The 21,740-nt window shown below is 33.1% G+C and overlaps 2 protein-coding genes across 2 annotated transcripts in view; both read right to left on the reverse strand.

Moving 5' to 3' along the window:
• Nucleotides 1–17,221, reverse strand: part of LOC133335153 (proton-associated sugar transporter A) — a 34,556-nt gene extending 17,335 nt beyond the window's left edge. Inside the window, exon 1 of the mRNA XM_061543457.1 lies at nucleotides 17,031–17,221. Coding sequence (XP_061399441.1) covers nucleotides 17,031–17,218 — 188 coding nt within the window. The 5' untranslated portion in view covers nucleotides 17,219–17,221. The remainder of the gene's footprint in view (nucleotides 1–17,030) is intronic.
• Nucleotides 1–21,740, reverse strand: part of LOC133335168 (uncharacterized) — a 400,201-nt gene that overhangs the window by 64,010 nt on the left and 314,451 nt on the right. The window lies entirely within an intron of this gene.

Below are 21,740 nucleotides of genomic sequence, written 5' to 3' on the forward strand. Positions count from 1 at the left end.
GTTCGATTACTAAATACATTTTGTAAAATTTTTTTTGGAATTTGTGTTTTTAAATTGAAAGAGAAGACAATTGAGTTGCTGAGAGTTGGATGTTTAAATTTTTATAAGTAACGGGTTTACAGAAAATGTTGTAATTGTTTGATGTTTCCAGCATTACACTATTATAAACTCTAAACTATTATTATACCCTGCCCCATTTGGTGCAACTTATAATAAAATTGTCATTTCTTTTGCAACAATTGTTGCTGTTTTTTTATATCAAGGTAATTTTTGAAATGCAGAATATTAAAAACCATTGTTGGTCAAAAACGTGGATTTTCTAAACTTGAATTGGAAAATAAGAATTTATCTAAAGTTAATCATAAATTTTAATGTTTGTAATGTTTCTATTATTATACCCTTCACCACACTGTGGTACAGGGTATTATGTCTTTGTGCATATGTGTCATGGTTCCTTTTGAGAATATGCATAGAATCACTTTCTTAGTCGATTTATGCATGTCCGTCTGTCCGAGTTAAATTGTAAACAAAGTACAGGTCGCAGTTTTGATTCGATATGGATGAAATTTGGCATAGGTAACTTATTTGGCCCAAGGACGAACCCTATTGAAATTGGGAAAAATCGGTTCAGATTTAGAAATAGCTCCCATATGTATTTTCGGCCGATTTAAGGTAAATAGTGCAACAAAGTGGCTATATATATGTCCTTCGATTTGCACGAAATTTGACACAGCGTACTGAATTGAGTCTAGAATGATGATTGGTGAGTTTCGGAAAAATCGGTTCAGTCCCTATATATCCTTCGATTTGCACGCAATTTGGCATAGCGTACTGAATTAAGAATAGAAAGACGTGTGTTGAGTTTCGTGAAAATTGGTTCAGATTTAGATATAGTTCCCATATATATTTTCGTCCGATTAGGTAAATAGGGAAAAAATCCCTTTATATCATTAGTGAAAAACTAGGGATCTTACGCGGATACAGTCCGCGGAGTGAAAGCACTTCTGTATTGTTTGTGGTGCATTTACACACTAATTTATTAATATTAAAAGTGTTTCTTAAGAACTAAATATTACAATATGACTAATGTGTAAAAGAGAGAGAGAGTGCATCTGCCATAACACATGGAGTGGACACACACATTTCTTTATCTCATATGTGCAAGCACGCTACACATGCTTATCAGTCTGTAGTGAATATTACTCCCCGTAATCTCACCCAACCATACCATATGTGGCAATAGAAAACTCCTATCTTATTATTGTGTACATTCTACATATTCAACCAAAATAATCTCTTATCTTAAGTGGACTGTAGACAAAAATAGATCCCTGTTTAACTAAATGTTCTCTCTTTTACACAAGAGACTCACAGCAAGACGTTCACTATCTTTATTATTTAAAAACCATGTTCGCTACGTGAACATCTTGCGGGCCAGAAAATGAATATAAAATATAAACTATTCCAAGATATAAAAATTATAAAATATCAAAAATTCAATTATAAAGAACCAGCCTCTAGGTACCACCGCCATCGTTCCAAACAGCTTCTTATGTTGGCACCTCCACCTTGGTCTGCCGGCTTCATCTTCCAGCCAGAACCATTGGTCATAGTCTTCGTCAGCTTCTCGATCATACGGCTTCCAAGTGGCTTGTCCGCATCTTTGGCCGGCAACATCATTCTCCAAGCTGTGCCATTTGCAAACTCCATCATAGCATAGTTCCCGCTTCTGACCGCAGACTTCATTTCCTTCCGCAGAACGTCATCTTTATTACGTGATGCACCATCTAACGTTGGCTGCGTATTGCATGTGACTGCTGGATCCAACTTCCCGGCCGCATTTCCACGATATATATATCGACAATCTTCCTGACCGGAACATCCGTAACTAGCGGTTTCTGCTTATTACCACTATTATATTTTGTTGTGGGTTCAGCGCCATTTTCCTCCGGCTTCATCTTCCTACCGGCAAAACAAGTAACCACTGGCGACGCACAGTTCACAGCAAGTCTTCCTTTATGTACCTGCTCCTTGTTCGCCGGCTTCAACTTCCCAACTGGACATTGTTCCATAACTGGTTTCTCCGCACCAGCCACCGCATCACTCTTTTTCATGCCCAATTGCCGCTCCATTCTTATCACCAACTGGTCACAACCATTGACGTCTTGCGATCTTTTTAGAGCAACTTCTAGCTCTTCATTCCTTGCCCGTAACTCCGCCACGTCACGGCTTTTCTCCTCCAATGCTCTTTGAAGGCTGCCCATTTGTTCTTGGACTGGTCTAAAACCTCCTGCCATATTGGATTTCTTCTCCAATATCTCCATCCACCGATCCCGCACCACCGGATCGCCTTTTACTTCATCGGATGCGTCCCTCAATAGACTTTCTATAAAGTCATATAGGTTCGGTACCACATTCGCAGATAGTCGATCGATATTCTCTGCGAACATGTTAATATTACTTAGAAGATTGTTTATCTCCCACTCCAGGGTCGGTGCCGAGGCTCTGCCTAGTTTATCTTCATCTGCAGCCGCTATGCTCAGAATCGAAGCTTCGCTGGCTAAATGTCTCGCCGTCACCGCTTTGTTCCTTGCCGCAGTCTCCTTTTGACTCAGCATTTTGAATGTTTGCAATGTACTGCCTCGTACTTCCACTGCATCTCCTTCTTCTTCTCTCGGAAATGCTGTCTCGCATTCACCGCCGACTTCCTTGCCGCAGTCTCCTTTTGACTCAGCATTTTGTTTTTCAATTATTTTTTTTCTATTTAGATTTCCTCCAAGCTGAGAGAATTTCCTTGACCTTTAAGGCAAATTCTTCAGCATCAATTTCCTCCACAATCGGTCACTGATCCGGCTCGAAGGACCAATGAAAAACTAGGGATCTTACGCGGATACTGTCCGCGGAGTGAATGCACTTCTGTATTGTTTGTGGTGCATTTACACACTAATTTATTAATATTAAAAGTGTTTCTTAAGAACTAAATATTACAATATGACTTAACCTATCATAGACTAATGTGTAAAAGAGAGAGAGAGAGAGTGCATCTGCCATAACACATGGAGTGGACACACACATTTCTTTATCTCACATGTGGCAAGCACGCTACTCATGCTTATCAGTCTGTAGTGAAGATTACTCCCCGTAATCTCACCCAACCATACCACATGTGGCAATAGAAAACTCCTATCTTATTATTGTATACAAATATTCAACCAAAATAATCTCTTATCTTAAGTGGACTGTAGACAAAAATAGATCCCTGTTTAACTAAATGTTCTACACAAGAGACCCACAGCAAGACGTTCACTATATTTATTATTTAAAAACCATGTTCGCTACGTGAACAATTAGATTTACACGAAATTTGGGATAGCGTAATGAATTGTGCTAAATTTCGGGAAAATCGGTTCAAATTTAGATATAACTCCCATATATATTTTCGTCCGATTTTATGTAAATTGTGCACCATAGTCCCTATATATCCTTGGATTTGCACGAAATTTGGCATAACATAAAGTCTAGAGTGATGTGTGTTAAGTTTCGTGAAAATCTGTTCAGATTTAGATATATCTCCCACATATATGTTCGTCCGATTTTATGTCAATGGTGCACCAAAGTTCTTATATATCCTTCGATTTGCACGAAATTTGGCATAACGTACTGAATTGAGTCTAGAATGATGTGTGTTAAATTTCGGAAAAATCGGTTCAGATTTCTATATAACTCCTATTTATACATATATATTGGTCCGATTTTACGTAAATGGTGCACCAAACTCCTAATATGTGTCCGATTAACACGAAATTTTGCACAACGTATCAAATTGGGAATTGAATGACGTTATTGAAATTGGTGCGGATGCAGCCATAGCTTCCATATGTATTTCGAACGGGTGGCTGATTGAAATTAAATTTTTAACAGTGCGGCGTACCGAATAGAGTGTATCAATTTTGCTATGAATCGTTTTCCATAAATTTGTCCCATGGTACGCAGACGACTCTAAATCTGCCTAAATGAAATTAAATTTACCACAGGTTGCAGAAAGACATGAGTATGTTCCTTCGAGGGAACATTGACATACAAATGTAAGGATACATATGTACAATATACCCAAAGTGGTGAAGGGTATCATATAGTCGGCCCAGTCCGACTTTACTGCTTTCCTTACTGGTTTGTTCATGTCAAAATGAGTTTTTATCACTAAAACCGCAGCAGAACACAATACTTTTAGCGACATAGGAAATTAAAGTAGGCAAATGATGTACTTATATATTCCTTCAAATTGATGTGCTAATTATTAAAATCCATCTTTTCTTTCCGTCAAAACATGCGTTTAAACAACCATGCTTTGTTTGTTTCTATTATTTTTGCCGGCATGCAGTGGTGGGGAAAAGTGTACGAATGCTTGTACATTTTCTACTAAAAAGTATATAAAAATTTGTATAGCTATAATATTTCAACGAAAATTGAAATGTTTATTCATTGTATGTTAGATTATATCATGGTGCAAAAAAAATAATAATAATAAATAAATAAAAAATAAATAAATTACAACTCTGGTTATCGTGACGGACCGCAACAAATGACAATTCACACACTTTGGCTCGTGTTGGTCTATGTAAGCTAATTTGCAAGTGTTTTTTTATTCAGTTTTGTTATCGACTTACTTATGTATACGTTAAATAGTTTATTTGGGGCTTCCATGATATTATTATATTATTTTTATTAAAATAAATATTGATAATACTATATAATATAATATTCCCTTAAGAGTGTTAACTGACACAGATGCTCGACATATTAAAAGTTTAATGAGGAATAAAGATACTAGAACACCAAAATTAGCTGCCAAGGTGATAAAAGCACTTTCAATGTGTTAAAAAATATTGTGGGCAAAATATTAATAATCGATTAAGTGTAATTGTAGTGTAATTTTAATTATTTGCTTAAAGTATTCTCTATAATTTTCTATTTTTTATATTAAAAACGTAATATTTAGATCTCATTCATTTAAGATCTTGTAAGGATTGAAGGTAGGAATATACAACATTCGTACACTTTTTCGTTTATTATTTTATAGGAAACAAATTGTGGCAATTACTAGATTTGTATCAGGCCATGTTTGTCTTGCAATAGGAGAAGAGCAAGCTATTTTTGTTTCGACTCTTTTAAAATTAGCTGCACATTGTGATAGTTTTCGGTCCTCTTTTCAGATTCCCGAAGTATTACAATATAGTACTACATTGGAGGTTTGAGATCACAACTATATGTTTTCACAAAAACATTAATACTATATAGTTTTAATAATATATATATATATATTTTGCAATATCATTAAAAATGTTTTTTCTGAATGCATGCTCAATTGAAGTCCGAAATATTCGAGTATTTGACATCGATGCACACGTCTTAAAAAAATGCTCGACTATCTAGACATTGTGTTCGTCCATCCATTATAATTTGTAAACAAGAGCAAGTATGAATGTTTTGATAAAGATCGGTCTATAGTTGCGAGTCAAATGGGCTCAAACTTTTGTGTGAAAAGAGGACATAGACCAGTGAAATTGACAGTCTATGCAAGCGGAGTGGTCTCCTCTAGAGGCCAAAATTATAATCCTAACATCACAATTTTTTCAGGGGAAAGTCGATTTGACCAACTAGTTGAAATGGTTTTATGATTGGTGAATATTAAGTGGGTTAATAAACAAGACAGAAAGAGTTCAGTGGTAGTTGTGTAGGGTATCAAATGTTTGGCTCCGTCCGACTATACATTTTGTTAATTTTTGTTGATATTGTAAGTGGGTTTTAGTTCCCATTTCAGCCGCATTTCCAACCGAATAAGTTTAATCAGTAAGTCCGGGTTTTTGGAGACTGAGATACATCTGCGCAGAATGTCTACATGTCTTGCCATCTTTATCACTATTTTAAAGGTTTCAGCAGCATTTTCCCACTAAAGCGGCTCTATTTTACTATGCTCAAAAAGATAAATGCCTTGACAAAGCTCCATATAAAAATCCCACGCTACAACAAATTTTCGATTTTTGTATAGTCCCAGAGAAAGCCTGCTCCAATTTACGCATTTTAAAATATTGGCAGCAATTCCATGCGAATTTGCCATTAAGATAACTTGTTTAATAAACCAGTGAGCGGAGCAGTATAGTCGGACAGGGCCGACCATACGATACCCTACACAACTACCACGGAACTCTAACTTTCTGCCGACGTTTATTCTGAGCGTGGGCAATATTTCGTGATAATTGCACCCTCTTGCCCGATTAAAGATCGACAGCACCTCTTCCTTACACTGACACATTTACCGAATATTCCCAATATTGAGTACAACCCTTCAATTACTTGTCCAGATTCCCTTGTGTTGTGATGTTCGGATTATAATTATGGCATATAGATTGTCTCGAAAAAAATATAAAAAAAAAATCAGTTTTCGGTCCACTTCATCCCAAAATTTTGATTTGGTCATCACCAAAATTTATACCCGATATCCCTGACCATACCTGGATCCTCATTGAACATTTTAAAGCGATCAGCGCTATATTTCCGCCCTTTAGTGTGGTATTATGTTACTAAATAATGTCTGAATACGTAAGCACCTGTAAATATTTAAGTGTAACTCCCACATCTGAGTACACTCCTCTTGAACACACTATAAACTTCTCGGGCCTTGGTCCTTCAGGGGCAAATATATACGCCATAGAATACAAATTTTGTCATTTTTCACACAAAAGTCAGGGTTCATTTGACCCGCTATATATTGACCGATCTTTATCAAAACAGGCATACTTATTCTTTGGCCCGATCCCCTTCTCTATGCAAAAATTCGCGGTGTTTGGGCCATAATTGCGGTCTCAGGAGCGACCAGAAAAACCGACAAAAATAAAGTTTTTGGTCCATTTCATCCCCTAAATATTTCTTCCTAGAAAAACTACATTGTAAATATATATATATATATATATATCGTTAGCTAAAATGCAAAAAGGCGTAACTAACAAAAAATTGAAAATTGACTTTTTGAATGAATATTGTGAATGCCATGTGTTGACAAAGTTTTACAATTTTGCGGTCAAAAAATTCAGCTTCTATTAACAAAAAACAAAATGACGTAACTACAAGTGGGTTTATAATAATAATAATATAATTGAAAAACAATTTTGTTTATTTAGGTATACACCTGTCAGTGAACTTAGAAAAATCTTCATTTGACATGTTTATAGTTTTCATTCAAAACAGTTTTTTGCTTCTCCTACACAATTATGCTTTTGTTAGATACGCCTTTTCCATTTTAGCTAACGATATATATAGATGTATAAAAAGTACGCCCAGCCGAACTTTGCCTAGAACGCTACGATGTATAAATTTATCCGCATATAATGAAGCATAAATACGATAGTAAAACCGCATCTGCATTCCGCGGTGGTAGGAAGTGTATATAGTGTTTGGGGTTTTTGTAGACTGCAGTAACGTACTGTGACAAAATATCGTGTTAGTGCCAGCAGCTTTTTTAATCAAAAGTATTATCGTTTCGTCATATGTAAGAATGATTAAAATTACGATGGTATCGAAAAGCAAGACATTTGGAAATTACAAACAAAGGTGACTATCTAACCGCTAGTCACCTGCGGTTTTAATAATTTCTCCTTCTATGTTCTTTTGGGCTTTGATTGCTATAACTTGAAATCAGTGTATGTTGCCAGAATTCTTTTATAATATTTCATACAAACTTCGTCATTTAAAACAGTTTGTAGTAGTATACAAGGTAGGGTATCTTTTGCGTTGTGGGCTATAATCTATATATATAAAAGAGATTAGTGTTAAGTGAGTGAGTGACTGACAGATCATTGCCCAGACCAAACGGCTAAAGCTAGAAGCTTGAAATTTTCAGTGAAGGTTGCTGTTGGTGTGTAGGCGTGAGATAAGGCTGGGTTTTTGGAAATTCGAACTAGAAGGGTACGAAAAGTACTAAAATGTACCAAATATAGTACTCTTTGTATTAGGCGAACGGGAAGAGCTAGAATTCTGAAATTTGGCATGTGGGTCACTGATGGAAAGTTAGAAAGATGTACAAAAGGGTTTTTGGAAATTCGACCTTTAAGTGTACTATAAGTACTAAACTTTACTAAAATTAGTTCTAATTGTATATATTTTGAACATATTGAACCTATATAGCTAGAATATTGAAATTTTATATGGAATACATGTTGGGAAGTGGTGTTGATGTATGGAAATGCTTAAAGAAATTCGTACTTATGTGTATAAAAAGTTCAAAATGGTACTAAATTTGGTACCATTTGAATTTAGTTGAGTGTATAAAGATGGAATCCGGAAAATCAGAATCAGGACTACTATTGGAGCAAAAGATTGAAGTAGCTTAAAAAAATGGAGCACAAGATTGAAACAGCTTTAAAAAATCGTACTTATGTGTACGAAAAGTACTAAATTTGGTGCAAGTTGGATTTAGGTGAACAGATAGAGCTGGAGTCTTCAATTGTGAAAAAATGAATGTTGAATGTAGGATTAAGGTAGTTACTTATTGGTACGAAAAGTACTATATGGTACCAAATTTAGTACAATTTGGATTTTGCTTAAACGAATGAGCTTAAACCTTGAAATTTGGAATTCTGATTACTGTTGAAGATTGAGCTATAGAGACATCTTTGGAAATTCGTATTTATGTGTACGAAAAGTACTAAACGGCACTAGATTTGGTACAATTAGGATTTGGGTGAACAGAGAGAGCTGGAAACCTAAAATTTGGAATAATGGTTGCTGTTGGAATATAGAATTGAGATATGGAAGTATAGTACTTATGTGTACTAAATGGTACTATATTTGGTACAACGTGATTATTTGAGAACGGATAGAGCTGGACTCCAGAATTTTGGAATTAAAATTACTGTTGGAGTGTAGGATTGACATAGGTTTGGAAATTTTTAATTATAGAAACAAAAAGTACTAAATGATAAAGGCTGATATTCTGAAATTTTTAATTAATATTACAGTTGGAGTGCAGAATTGAGATATGTCGGTAGTTTTGAAAATTCGTCAGCATGTGTACTAAATGGTACAACATTTGGTACAATTTTGATTAGAGTTAACGGATAGAGATGGTAAATGAAAATTACAGAATTAAGGAAGTATTGGAATTTCGTACTTATTGACACTTAATGGTACTAAATATGGTACAATTCGTTTTGTTTGAGCGGGAATTCTAAAATTTGGAGTTAAAATTAAGGTTGGAGTGTAGGATGAGACATGAAGGTAGTTTTAAAAATGCGTAATTATCTACATATATAAAAGAGCTTATATATATAACAGAGATCATCGCCCAGACGAAACGGCTGAAGCTAGAAGCTTGAACTTTTGTGTGTGGGTTGTTGTTGGTGTGTAGGCGTGAGATAAGGCTGGATTTTTGGAAATTCGAACTAGAAGGTGAACGGGAAGAGCTAGAATTCTGAAATTTGGAATGTGGGTCACTAATGGAAAGTTAGAAAGGTATACAAAAGAGTTTTTAGAAATTCGACCTATAAGTGTACTAAAAGTACTAAATTTAGTTCAAATTGTATATATATTGAACATATATAGCTAAAATCTTGAAATCTTATATGGAATACATGTTGGGTAATATGGAAATAGTTTAAGATTTTCATACTTATGTTTTTTAAAAAGTACTAAGTGGTACTAAATTTGGTACTATTTGCTTTTTGTTGAGTGTATATAGATGGAATCCCGAAAATCGGAATTAGGACTACTGTTGGAATACAGGATTGAGGTACCTTTAAAAAATCGTACGTTTGTATACGAAAAATACTTAATGGTACAAAATTTTGTGCAAGTTGGATTTCGGTTCACAGATCTGGAGTCTTGAAATTGGGAATAAAAATGACTGTTGCAGTGTAGAATTGAGGTAGTTTTGGAAATTCGTACTTATTGGTACGAAAAGTACTAAATGTTACTAAATATAGTACAATTTGGATTTTGCTTAAGATTGAGCTATAGAGACATCTTTGGAAATTCGTATTAGTGTGTACGAAAAGTACTAAACGGCACTAGATATGGTACAATTTGGATTTGGGTGAACGGAGACAGCTGGAAACCTAAAATTTGGAATAATTGTTGCTTTTAGAATATAGAATTAAGACATGGAAGCATAGTACTCATGTGTACTAAATGGTACTATATTTGGTACAACTTGATTAAGTGTGAATGGATAGAGCTGGACTCCATAATTTTGGAATTAAAATTGCTTTTGGTGTGTAGGATTGACGGAGTTTAGGAAATTCTTAATTGTAGAAAAAAAGTACTAAATGGTACCAATAGATAGGGTTGAGATCCTGAAATTTTTAAATAATATTACTGTTTAAATTTGGAATGCAAATCACAGGATTAAGGTAGTATTGAAATTTCGCACTTTTGTATACAAGAAGCACAAAATGGTATTAAATAGAGTACAATTGGTTTTGTGTGAGCTGGAATCCTAAAATTTGGAATCAAAATTAAGGGTGGAGTGTAGGATTGAGATATCGAGGTAGTTTTGAAAATGCAGGATTATGTGTACTAAATGGTACTAAGTTTAGTACAATTTGGATTTAAATGAACGGTATTTTTCGGTTAATTGACCCTACGGTTATTTGGTTTCCACGCTTAATTGAACATGATGGGGCAACAAATATTTCATAGGAAAATACATGTAAATTTTCCCGGATAATTAAACCCTGTTAATTGATTTTCCCGCTTAATTGGTTCAAAATTCATGTCATCAAAAATAAATTTCCTTATACTTTTCATCGGTTAATTGCATAATAATAATTGAAAAACAATCTGCCATTTTTTACATACATATTTGTCATACTTTGTAAAAAAGACTAGGTGGCATCTCTACTAATTCAAAACATATGTTTATTGCTACGGAAAAACTTCAAGAAAGCGTAATTTGTATTTGACATTGGATTTTTTAAATCATTAATAGTTCCAATCAAGGTGTATTTAATAAGGTGTAAGTGACAATCATTTTCAAACTTTTTTCTTTGTTGTTTGTAAAGTAAATTGTCAAAAACATTTTCAATATTACATTTTGATTTCAAAAATGGTCTTTAAATTGAGGCTTTTTTAAATATAAAAATTCAAGAAAACTACATTCATCGAGGCGGACGGAAAGGAAACCTAGGCTCAGTTATAACCCCGTTCAGCGATTGGTCCACATATTTTATGTTATGTGTGGAAATCTGTCCAGAACTCCCAGCTACTCATAAAATCGAGGAGATTATGTTAGCCTATATTGGAATCGGCCCTTTGGTGCTTGTTACAATTCTCGGCGGAGGTTAAATACGCCTATGGAAAGATTGTATACGGCCAACACAATTTCCATGATTTAGTCTTTGGCCGGGGATTTATGTCCTTCAATTTTCTTTAAGATGCCAAGATTTGAAGCCACTCCATAGAAATAATAGATTGTAATCCACCATATAAACAACATCACAAGGAGCCATGGGCTATATGTGGGGAAATTAAACGCGACCAGGCCTTAAACTTTTTTTCACTGACCTAAAACCGCCAATAACCAAAGAATACACAAATTCATTAATTATTCCTCAAAGAATAGTTCTTGACAAAAATAAATTAATATTTTTTTTGTTTATTTTTGTCAAAAACTTATTGTCAGCATGACAATTTAATTTCTATAACAACAATATTGTTTTTGTAAAATATTTGTTGTATCTGATGCATACACCTTATTAAATACACCTTGGTTCCAATTATACGTGATTACTGTAATTGAACAAACTATTCAATTAAGCGGGTTCGGATAATTGGTTCCTCGGTTAATTGAACGAAAATTTGTGCAAATTTTAATGTGCAATTAACCGAATAATACTGTATTTTGAAAAAAATTACTGTTAGAGTACAGGATTGAGACAGTATTGAACGTAGACAGTATCAAACTTAAAGTACGAAAAGTACTAAATGGTACTAAATATGCTACAATTTGGATTTATGTGAACGGATAGGGCTGGGATCCTGAAATTTATGATTAAAATTACTGTTGGAGTGTGGAATTGAGGAAGTTTTATAAAATCGCACTTACCTCTACGAAAAGTAATAAATGGTACTAAATTTGGTTCTTGGTGAACGGATAGAGCTGGAATCCTTAAATGTGGACTAAAGGTTATTATTGGAGAACATGACTGAGGTAGTTTTGGAAATTCGTACTTAAGGGTACGAAATTTGGTACAATTCGGACTTAGGTGAACTGGTAGAATTGGAATCCCGAATGTTGAAACTTATGTTACTGTGGGAGTGTAGATTTGATATAGTTTGGAATATGGGTACGAAAAGTACAGAATGGTACCAAATCTGGTACAATTTGGTTTTTGGTGAACAGACAGATCTGGAATTCCTAAGTTTTGTCTTACGATTACTATTTGAAATCAGTATTGATGTATGTTTGGAAATTCGTACTTATGAGTACGAAAAGTACTAAATTTGGACTTTGGTGGGATTAAGATTACTGTTGGAGAGTAAGATTGATGTAGTTTTAGAAATTCTTACGTATGACTGTGATGGTACTAAATTTGGAACAATTTGGATTTGGTTGGGTCCTGAGATTTGGAATTTAGATTACTGTTAAAGTGTAGTATTTAGCTATGGAGATAACTTTGGAAACTCGAATTCATGTGTAGGAATAGTAAATAGAATGGCAAATGCACTAAATTTCGATTTCGGCAACGGAGAGAGCTGGAAACATAAAGTTTGTAATGTGGGTCACTGACGGAGAATTAAAAAGAAGTACCAAAGTGTTTTTTATACTAACTGGTACTAAATTTAGTGGTGGCGGTATGGAAGTAGTCTTGAAAATGTGTAATTATATGTTCGAAAAGGACCAAGGATGAACCCTATTGAAATTGGGAAAAATCAGTTCAAATTTAGATATAGTTCCCATATATATTTTAGTCCGATTTTAGGTAAATAGTGCTCCAAACTCCCTATATATCCTTCGATTTACACGAAATTAGGCACAGCGAGCTGAATTAAGTCTAGAACGATGTGTGTTACATATCATGAAAATCGGTTCCGATTTAGATATAGCTCCCATATATAACTTCGTCCGATTTAATGTAAATGGTGTACCAAAGTCCCTGTATATCTTTCGACTTGCACGAAATTTTGCATGGGGTACTTTACTAATTTCCTTACTTGTTTTAATCTCTTTAATGGAAGTAAGAAATATTTCAGAAAATAGTGCTTTTGTGTATGAAGAGTACTAAATCGCAAACTATATTACAACAAATTTGCAGTATTCACGATTCCATATGAAATATTTTTTGTATTACCTTTCCGCATACGAAGTAGCGTGCACTTTGCTAGTGTCAGAATAAATAATAACAAATGCAACAAGTCGTTCTGTTAATTTGGCATATTTTCAATTGTCTTCCAAAAACGCAAAAAATTAATGGAATGTCATCGAGTTAAAAATCGAGTTGGGAATATGATTTAGACATTGATTCAACCACAAATCATAAATTTCTTCTTACCAAGGTTGTAAAATTTACCTTCAAACAATTTTTGAATATATTTTTTATATTTTTCATAACATTACATTTCACATTTCCTACAGGACTTTGTCATAACAAAAAATTTTAACATTTATTTTGTTTTCAACTACAAAATCAAATCAGATGCATTTACTTCGTGACCTTATGTTGGCTTTGCATGAAAGAAAATGTGGGTAAGACCTTAAAAATGCATAACGTTGTATGTGGGTTAATGTGAAGACAAGTACAAGGTCTGCTTTTAGTCTGAAATAAATAAAACCAAGTAAAAACGTCGTTATGTTTATCCGGCGGTCTTTTCATAACCTCCAACGTTATGGGGACTACTTAAATATATATATATATATTGTTAATAAATGTTACTTTTGAGGATATACATAGAAATACAGTCGAGTACGCTAATAACGAACACCGGTTATAACGAACTTACTTTAAAGCGAACACATTTCCTTGTCCCGAAGTTTAAAGGAAGATTTTACATACAAATCTTTATTCTTATAGCGAACTACGGATATAGCGAACTATTTATTCGGTCCCAAAACTCAGTTAGCAGACAACATTCGTTTATAACGAACTTCTTAAAAATATACAGAAAACTTAACGATGACAATCCGCACAAAAGTCATTTTATACCTTAACGCTGAAAACCTTTACAAAAATGTCAGATTCCATAAAGAACCAGTAAGGAAAGTAGTATAGTCAGACTGGGTCGATATGATACCCTTCACCACTTTGATATATTCTACACAAGGAACATTGAAACATGAAATTAAACGAACTTAAATATGTGATCTTTATCTATATGTGAACCGACTAACATCAATCCGTACATATATTCTGAAACCTATGCTAAGTTTCATTTCATTCAGGCAGAATTAGAGTCGTTTGCGTACAATGGGACAAACTTATTTAAATCGATTTATAGCAAACATAATACATGCTATTCGGTATGCCGCACTTTCGTGCCAATCGGACAAATATTAGGAGTTTTGTGCACCATTTACCTAAAATCGGACGAAAATGAGAGCTATCTCTAAATCTGAACCGAAGAGTATATAGGGTGTTTGGTGCACCATTTAGATTAAATTGGACGAAAATTTATATGGGAGCTATATCTAAATCTGAACCGATTTTCACGAAACTTAGCATACATCATTCTAGGCTTAATTCAGTACTCTGTGCCAAATTTCGTGCAAATCAAAAGATATATAGGGATTTTGGTTCACCATTTACATTAAATCGGACCAAATTATATATGGGAGCTATATCTAAATCTGAGCCCTATTTCAATAGGGTTCATCCTTGGGCCACATAAATTAACTGCGCCAAATTTCTTCCAATTCGAATCATAAATGCGACTTGTACTTTGTTTACAATTTAACATGGACAGACGGACATCTATAAATCGACTTAGAAAGTGATTCTATGCATATTCTCCAAAGGAATATATGCACAAAGACATAATACCCTGTATCACAGTGTGGTGAAGGGTATAAAAAGAGAAGCTGGCTAAGTAAGTATTGTCAGAGAGGACATAAAACTGCCTATTTCGGAAGTGAACATATTTTTTACTGCTTATCCTTAGTTTTGCCCTACCTTGGATATAACGAACTTCTTCTACAACGAACTAATTTGTTTGGTCCCTACTATGTCTGTGTATATTTGTAAACAAACCAAATTTCGAAATTATTATACATTTTTTATATCATGATCCCTGTATCCCTGTAGCTCAGGTTCAAGCGATCGGCACGATTATCGATTTTGTTAAAAAAAAGTAAACCCGCTGTGGTTTTTTTTCGGAGAGTATGACTTATATAATTAGAATGATACAATAAACAATAATGAATTTAGTTTTAAAAGTGAACGACATTAATCGTTTTTTATCACTGCATTCTATTACAAGACTTCAAGGGTATTATTATGTTTTTTTCTTTGCAACATTAGTATACCAACATACCAATATATACAGAAAAACTTAAAATATACAGAAAACTTAACGATGACAATCCGCACAAAAGTCATTTTATACCTTAACGCTGAAAACCTTTACAAAAATGTCAGATTCCATAAAGAACCAGTAAGAAAAGTAGTATAGTCAGACTGGGTCGATATGATACCCTTCACCACTTTGATATATTCTACACAAGGAACATTGAAACATGAAATTAAACGAACTTAAATATGTGATCTTTATCTATATGTGAACCGACTAACATCAATCCGGACATATATTCTGAAACCTATGCTAAGTTTCATTTCATTCAGGCAGAATTAGAGTCGTTTGCGTACAATGGGACAAACTTATTTAAATCGATTTATAGCAAACATAATACATGCTATTCGGTATGCCGCACTTTCGTGCCAATCGGACAAATATTAGGAGTTTTGTGCACCATTTACCTAAAATCGGACGAAAATGAGAGCTATCTCTAAATCTGAACCGAAGAGTATATAGGGTGTTTGGTGCACCATTTAGATTAAATTGGACGAAAATTTATATGGGAGCTATATCTAAATCTGAACCGATTTTCACGAAACTTAGCATACATCATTCTAGGCTTAATTCAGTACTCTGTGCCAAATTTCGTGCAAATCAAAAGATATATAGGGATTTTGGTTCACCATTTACATTAAATCGGACCAAATTATATATGGGAGCTATATCTAAATCTGAGCCCTATTTCAATAGGGTTCATCCTTGGGCCACATAAATTAACTGCGCCAAATTTCTTCCAATTCGAATCATAAATGCGACTTGTACTTTGTTTACAATTTAACATGGACAGACGGACATCTATAAATCGACTTAGAAAGTGATTCTATGCATATTCTCCAAAGGAATATATGCACAAAGACATAATACCCTGTATCACAGTGTGGTGAAGGGTATAAAAAGAGAAGCTGGCTAAGTAAGTATTGTCAGAGAGGACATAAAACTGCCTATTTCGGAAGTGAACATATTTTTTACTGCTTATCCTTAGTTTTGCCCTACCTTGGATATAACGAACTTCTTCTACAACGAACTAATTTGTTTGGTCCCTACTATGTCTGTGTATATTTGTAAACAAACCAAATTTCGAAATTATTATACATTTTTTATATCATGATCCCTGTATCCCTGTAGCTCAGGTTCAAGCGATCGGCACGATTATCGATTTTGTTAAAAAAAAGTAAACCCGCTGTGGTTTTTTTTCGGAGAGTATGACTTATATAATTAGAATGATACAATAAACAATAATGAATTTAGTTTTAAAAGTGAACGACATTAATCGTTTTTTATCACTGCATTCTATTACAAGACTTCAAGGGTATTATTATGTTTTTTTCTTTGCAACATTAGTATACCAACATACCAATATTGACATTGGTGTGCAAAACAGGTCATTTATCGGATACAATTTTATTTATGTTAAACATAGAAACCAAGTAGAGTTCGAAATTGACGTGCAAACGATTTTGTCTGCTTACCTGTAGATATGAGAGTAATCTTGATTGGCGTTAGCATTGCCCTTCAATTGATCATTTGCGGTATTTTTTGCTAGTTCCACAATATTTCCCGGGTTTTGCTCTCGGAACCCCACAATTTTTTCCTTTATGTTATCACGCCATTCATGCAGTCGACCTGTGAAGCCTTGGTATTCGTGCAATTTCTCCATATTTATTCGCCCTATTGATTTTTAGCAGTTATTTGATTTTCTTTTTGTGACATTGGCTTTTAAATTGTTTAATATTAAAAGTACAATATTTGCACCATTGTCTTAATTAAATTAGGCGTGTATACATCAATACATATGACACACATGGAATAATTTTCACAGTTTTTTCCCGAGGTAATATTATTCCAACCTAATGTGTTTTACTGGCGATTTTTATATCAACTTCCACAATATTCAAGTAATTCTTTTATTTTAATTAGTTAAAAATGAACATTCCCAAAAGAACAATCCGCTTGATTTGTTGTGTGTTTCTTATATTTTAACGGAAAACGAACTAAACTACTGAAGTGGTTCAATGAAAGCTCAACCGACTAAAAACTTTTGATAGTCATGCGCCTTTTCGCTCTTCACGAATAAAATAAACTTTGCTTCGCTGTATATTTTTGCTGTTTGGAAGCATCCAATACAACATTGACGAATATTTAGAACGTTAGCTTTTTATAGCCACAATAAAAGATTAAGGATATATTTTGTTAATTTTCTGCTTTTATCTTCTGGATACAATTATTTTACTCTCTATAATATATATATATATATATATATATATGTATAGCATTTTCAGATTAAATAAAATCTTTTCCTAATTAAATGCAACTTTTCCAAATTAGACGAAACCTTTTCCAATTATAATGAAACCTTTATAATGAAACTTTTTCTAATTGGAATGAAACATTTATTTTTGTCCAAGAATATATAATATTTCTAGTAGTATTCAAATAAAATGATTAGCTGAGCTTGAGGTATTTTTTAATTATTTTATTTATTGTAAAGATTTCCCGATATTTCGGAATTATCAAATTGCATCTTCAGGGGCAATATCAACTCTAGACTATTTTAGTACAACTACATTAGCTGTTTCTTAACCTGACTGTAAATATCACCCCTGAAGATGCAATTTGATAATTGCGAAATATCGGAAATCTTTGCAATAAATAAAATAATTTAAAAATATCTCAAGCTCAGCTAATCTTACAAAAAAGGTCGATAAACACTCAATACAAATATTTCTAGTAGTTTTAAATTAAATAACATTAACAAGCATGGTTATGTGGCTCTGTAATTCTGAATTTGTGATTCATTTGATGAACATATGATTTTGAGATTAACATATGTATACTTTATTTCGGCGAGGCTTTATAAAATATAGAACGAAACTAGGTTGCATTATTGTTCTACCGCTAAACAAGTTACATATTTCATATTTGGGACCAGTAGTGCCTTTCAGTGTAACTCTTTACACTGAAAGAAAAATTCTTCGTTATATCATTGACTTTTTTCATTGATGCAACGAAAAGCTACATTAATATAATGAAAGTTTTGTTCATGCAATGTAATCTTACGTTGCATAAAAATTCAATGATTTGTGGTTTCATTGAATAAATGAAATGCGTTTCATTATTGTTACGAAACTTGTTATTTGTATAAAATTCAGTAAAATATGTAATTTTTGAAATGATACATAAAATTTCTGCCAGTTGCAAACAAGTACGCAATCAAAACATATGAAATTTAAGGGTAAATTTTGATAATTGTTATATTTAAATGTTGGCTACAATTTAATGAAGCAGTTTCATGAAATTAATGAAACGTTTCATTCATTTAATGAAACTGGGAAACATGTTAAAAACATAGTAGGGAAAAGTAGCTAATCTTTATATTTATTATACAGGTTATAACGAACTCCGGTTATAACAAAGTATGCGAATAGCGAGCTGTTTTCTCCGGTCCCAAAAAAATGGTACCTATTTGTTATACAAATCACTACGTTTATAACGAGTACGGTTATAACAACAACCGGCAGTGATCAAGAAATCATTAAAAGTTGTAAGCTAAAATTATGTTGCAGAAATATTTATCATCTATTCTCTATTCCAACAATTTTCATTTTTGATGCGCTGTATGTACATTCGCAATAAACAATAAACTTGCTATGCCAGCATAGACTGAGGGAGAATATTATTTTCCACGCTTCATAAGTACAAATTTGTTTCATATAATTTGGCAAAAAACACGTGGCAACCGAAAATCCCCATTTTACCTCCCGCTAAACATTAACCGTCTTTTTATTTTTTGCAAAAAAAAAAAAAAAAACAAAAATAACGTAGCAACAGAAAAAAATACTCCTTTCCTCCCTCTTTTCTAACAAAGATTAACAGGAAAAAAACACTCCTTTACTAACAAAGATCAACAGAAAAAACTCCTTACCTCCCTCTTTTCTAACCTCACTCTCAAAATGCATACACATAATTATGAAGTGACGCTACCGACAAAAACCTCTACGAAAGTATACACACAATTTATTGATGTTGTTGCTATCATCCAAAAACAAACGCATTTTTGCAATTTGGAATTAGAATGGAAATAGCAAATAATGCGTTTCTTTTTGAATAGTAACAACGACAACAATTTGTATGTATACTTGCGTAGTTTTTTGCCGGTAGAATATCGATGCAAAAAGAAAAAAACTTAGCAACCGAAAAAACACTCCTGGCTTCCCTCCATCCATTCTAATGGTGTTTCTACACGATATGTATTTTACATATGTGCTGTCACTTTTTTACACATGGAAATCGAACTCGTCATGTGAAACATACGGAAATTTCAATGTGTCAAAACGATATGCAATTACATATGTATTTTTTTCCGAATAGGACGCGCTCTATTTTCGTATGTGAAACATAAGGAAATCAGCTGTTTGAATGAAACACATTGTTGGAAGAAAATATTTCAATTGTAATTCAAAAAAGGATGAAAAGGCAACAATTACAAATTATTATTTCGTTTGTAGGTGTTTAATAAAAAAATTATGTTGATTTAAGAAAAAATAAAAGTGTTTTTTTGTTTATAGGTTATGTCATATGTAAAATACATATGCCGATTTGAACACAAAAATAAATGTTTTGTGTACACTGCTAATTTTGACACACATAAGGAATTACATATGGATCAAATAAGTGACAGCACATATGTAAAATACATATCGTGTAAAAACACCATAACAAAGATCGAACACCATTCAAATGTGTTATTCTTTTTTGTTCTTAGTTGCAGTATCGTCGACAGAATTTCATTATGGGCATAGGTGCCCAAAATTAAAATGCGTTAGTATGTGTGAGAGAAAACAGAACAGTACTGAAAAAAATTGTGTGTACATTTTTGTGGTCGGAAAAAATTATTGATAAATTCAATTTTTGTTATTATATAAAATAAAAGCATTATTAAAAATGTTTTTATATGAATTACAAAGTGTATATGTCATAAAAATCTAATAAAGTTTATAAAGTAGCATATACCGAGATAATAATCATATTATAATATTAAATACTACGATAATTATCAAATATTTAATTCTTTAAAAAAAAAACAGAAATTGTTCTGTTGTTTTTAAAATTTTTTAAACATACAAAATGCATTTTGAATAATAATATAAAAATCCAAATATACTGAAACACTTTTATCCCAAAAAAAAAAAAATGGTTGTTGCAAACACAAATTTAAAAAATTTCAATTGACTCTCTGGCTACGTCGCTGCTTAGCTGCCACCATAAAGCAGTGATGCACGATTGAGCAGGGTTGAGTTTCTTAGCAGCAACAACATCAATTTTTTGTGTATACTTGCGTGGTTGTTTTTGCCGCTAGCGGCAGTTCATAATTATGTGAGCTGAGAACAAAAGAGAATAACATATTTGAATGGTGGTTGATCTTTTTTAGAATAGAGGGAGGTAATAAGTATTTTTTTGGCTACTTTATGTTTTCTTTTTGCAAATAATGATTTGTGCCTTTTTGGTTACAGCTGAGAACAAAAGAGAGCAACAAGTTTTAAATGGTGGTCGACCACAAACAAAGAAACGAATATCAGAAAAGGAAAAAAAATAAATCCCTGTTGATCTCATTCGGTATTTTCTCTTCGAAGCGAGCAGACGTTAAAAGTAAAAGTGTTTTGGTGAAGTGAAGTGTTTGGAGCAACACAAAATAAGTAAGTATAATATGAAGTTTTTTATTTGTGCTAAATATTTTACAGAAAATGATAATCTGTTTAAACATTTAAAAGAATATCATTTTCTGAAAACGCACGACAATTATATGTGTTGTGAAAGTGTTTATACTAATTCATCAACGTTTAAAAGACATGTTAGAAAAAAACATGCTGACAACCAATTTGCAAAATTTAGTGAAAGCTACGCGGAAATTCCAAGCAATTTTATATGTGAAAAAGAGTCGATTGATGCCCAGTGTAATATTAAATATGAATTTGAATGCGGTATCAAATAATTGCATAGAATTTCAAACTGCAATGCATTCAAACTTTAATTTTACAAGAAAGGACGTTGAAAGTATAAACGAAAATATGATAAATATGCTTGTTTGTCCCATTGTTGACGCATTTTGTTCTCTTTCCAGAAAGAAATTTAGATGGCGAACAGTCGCTGAAAATTGTCAACTTTTCCGAGGACTGAACAAA

The sequence above is a fragment of the Musca vetustissima genome, unplaced genomic scaffold (genome assembly GCF_032173495.1).
Source record: "Musca vetustissima isolate MV318-11 ecotype Yass unplaced genomic scaffold, APGP_CSIRO_Mvet_v1 utg1735, whole genome shotgun sequence".
NCBI classification, from domain to species: Eukaryota; Metazoa; Arthropoda; class Insecta; order Diptera; family Muscidae; genus Musca; species Musca vetustissima.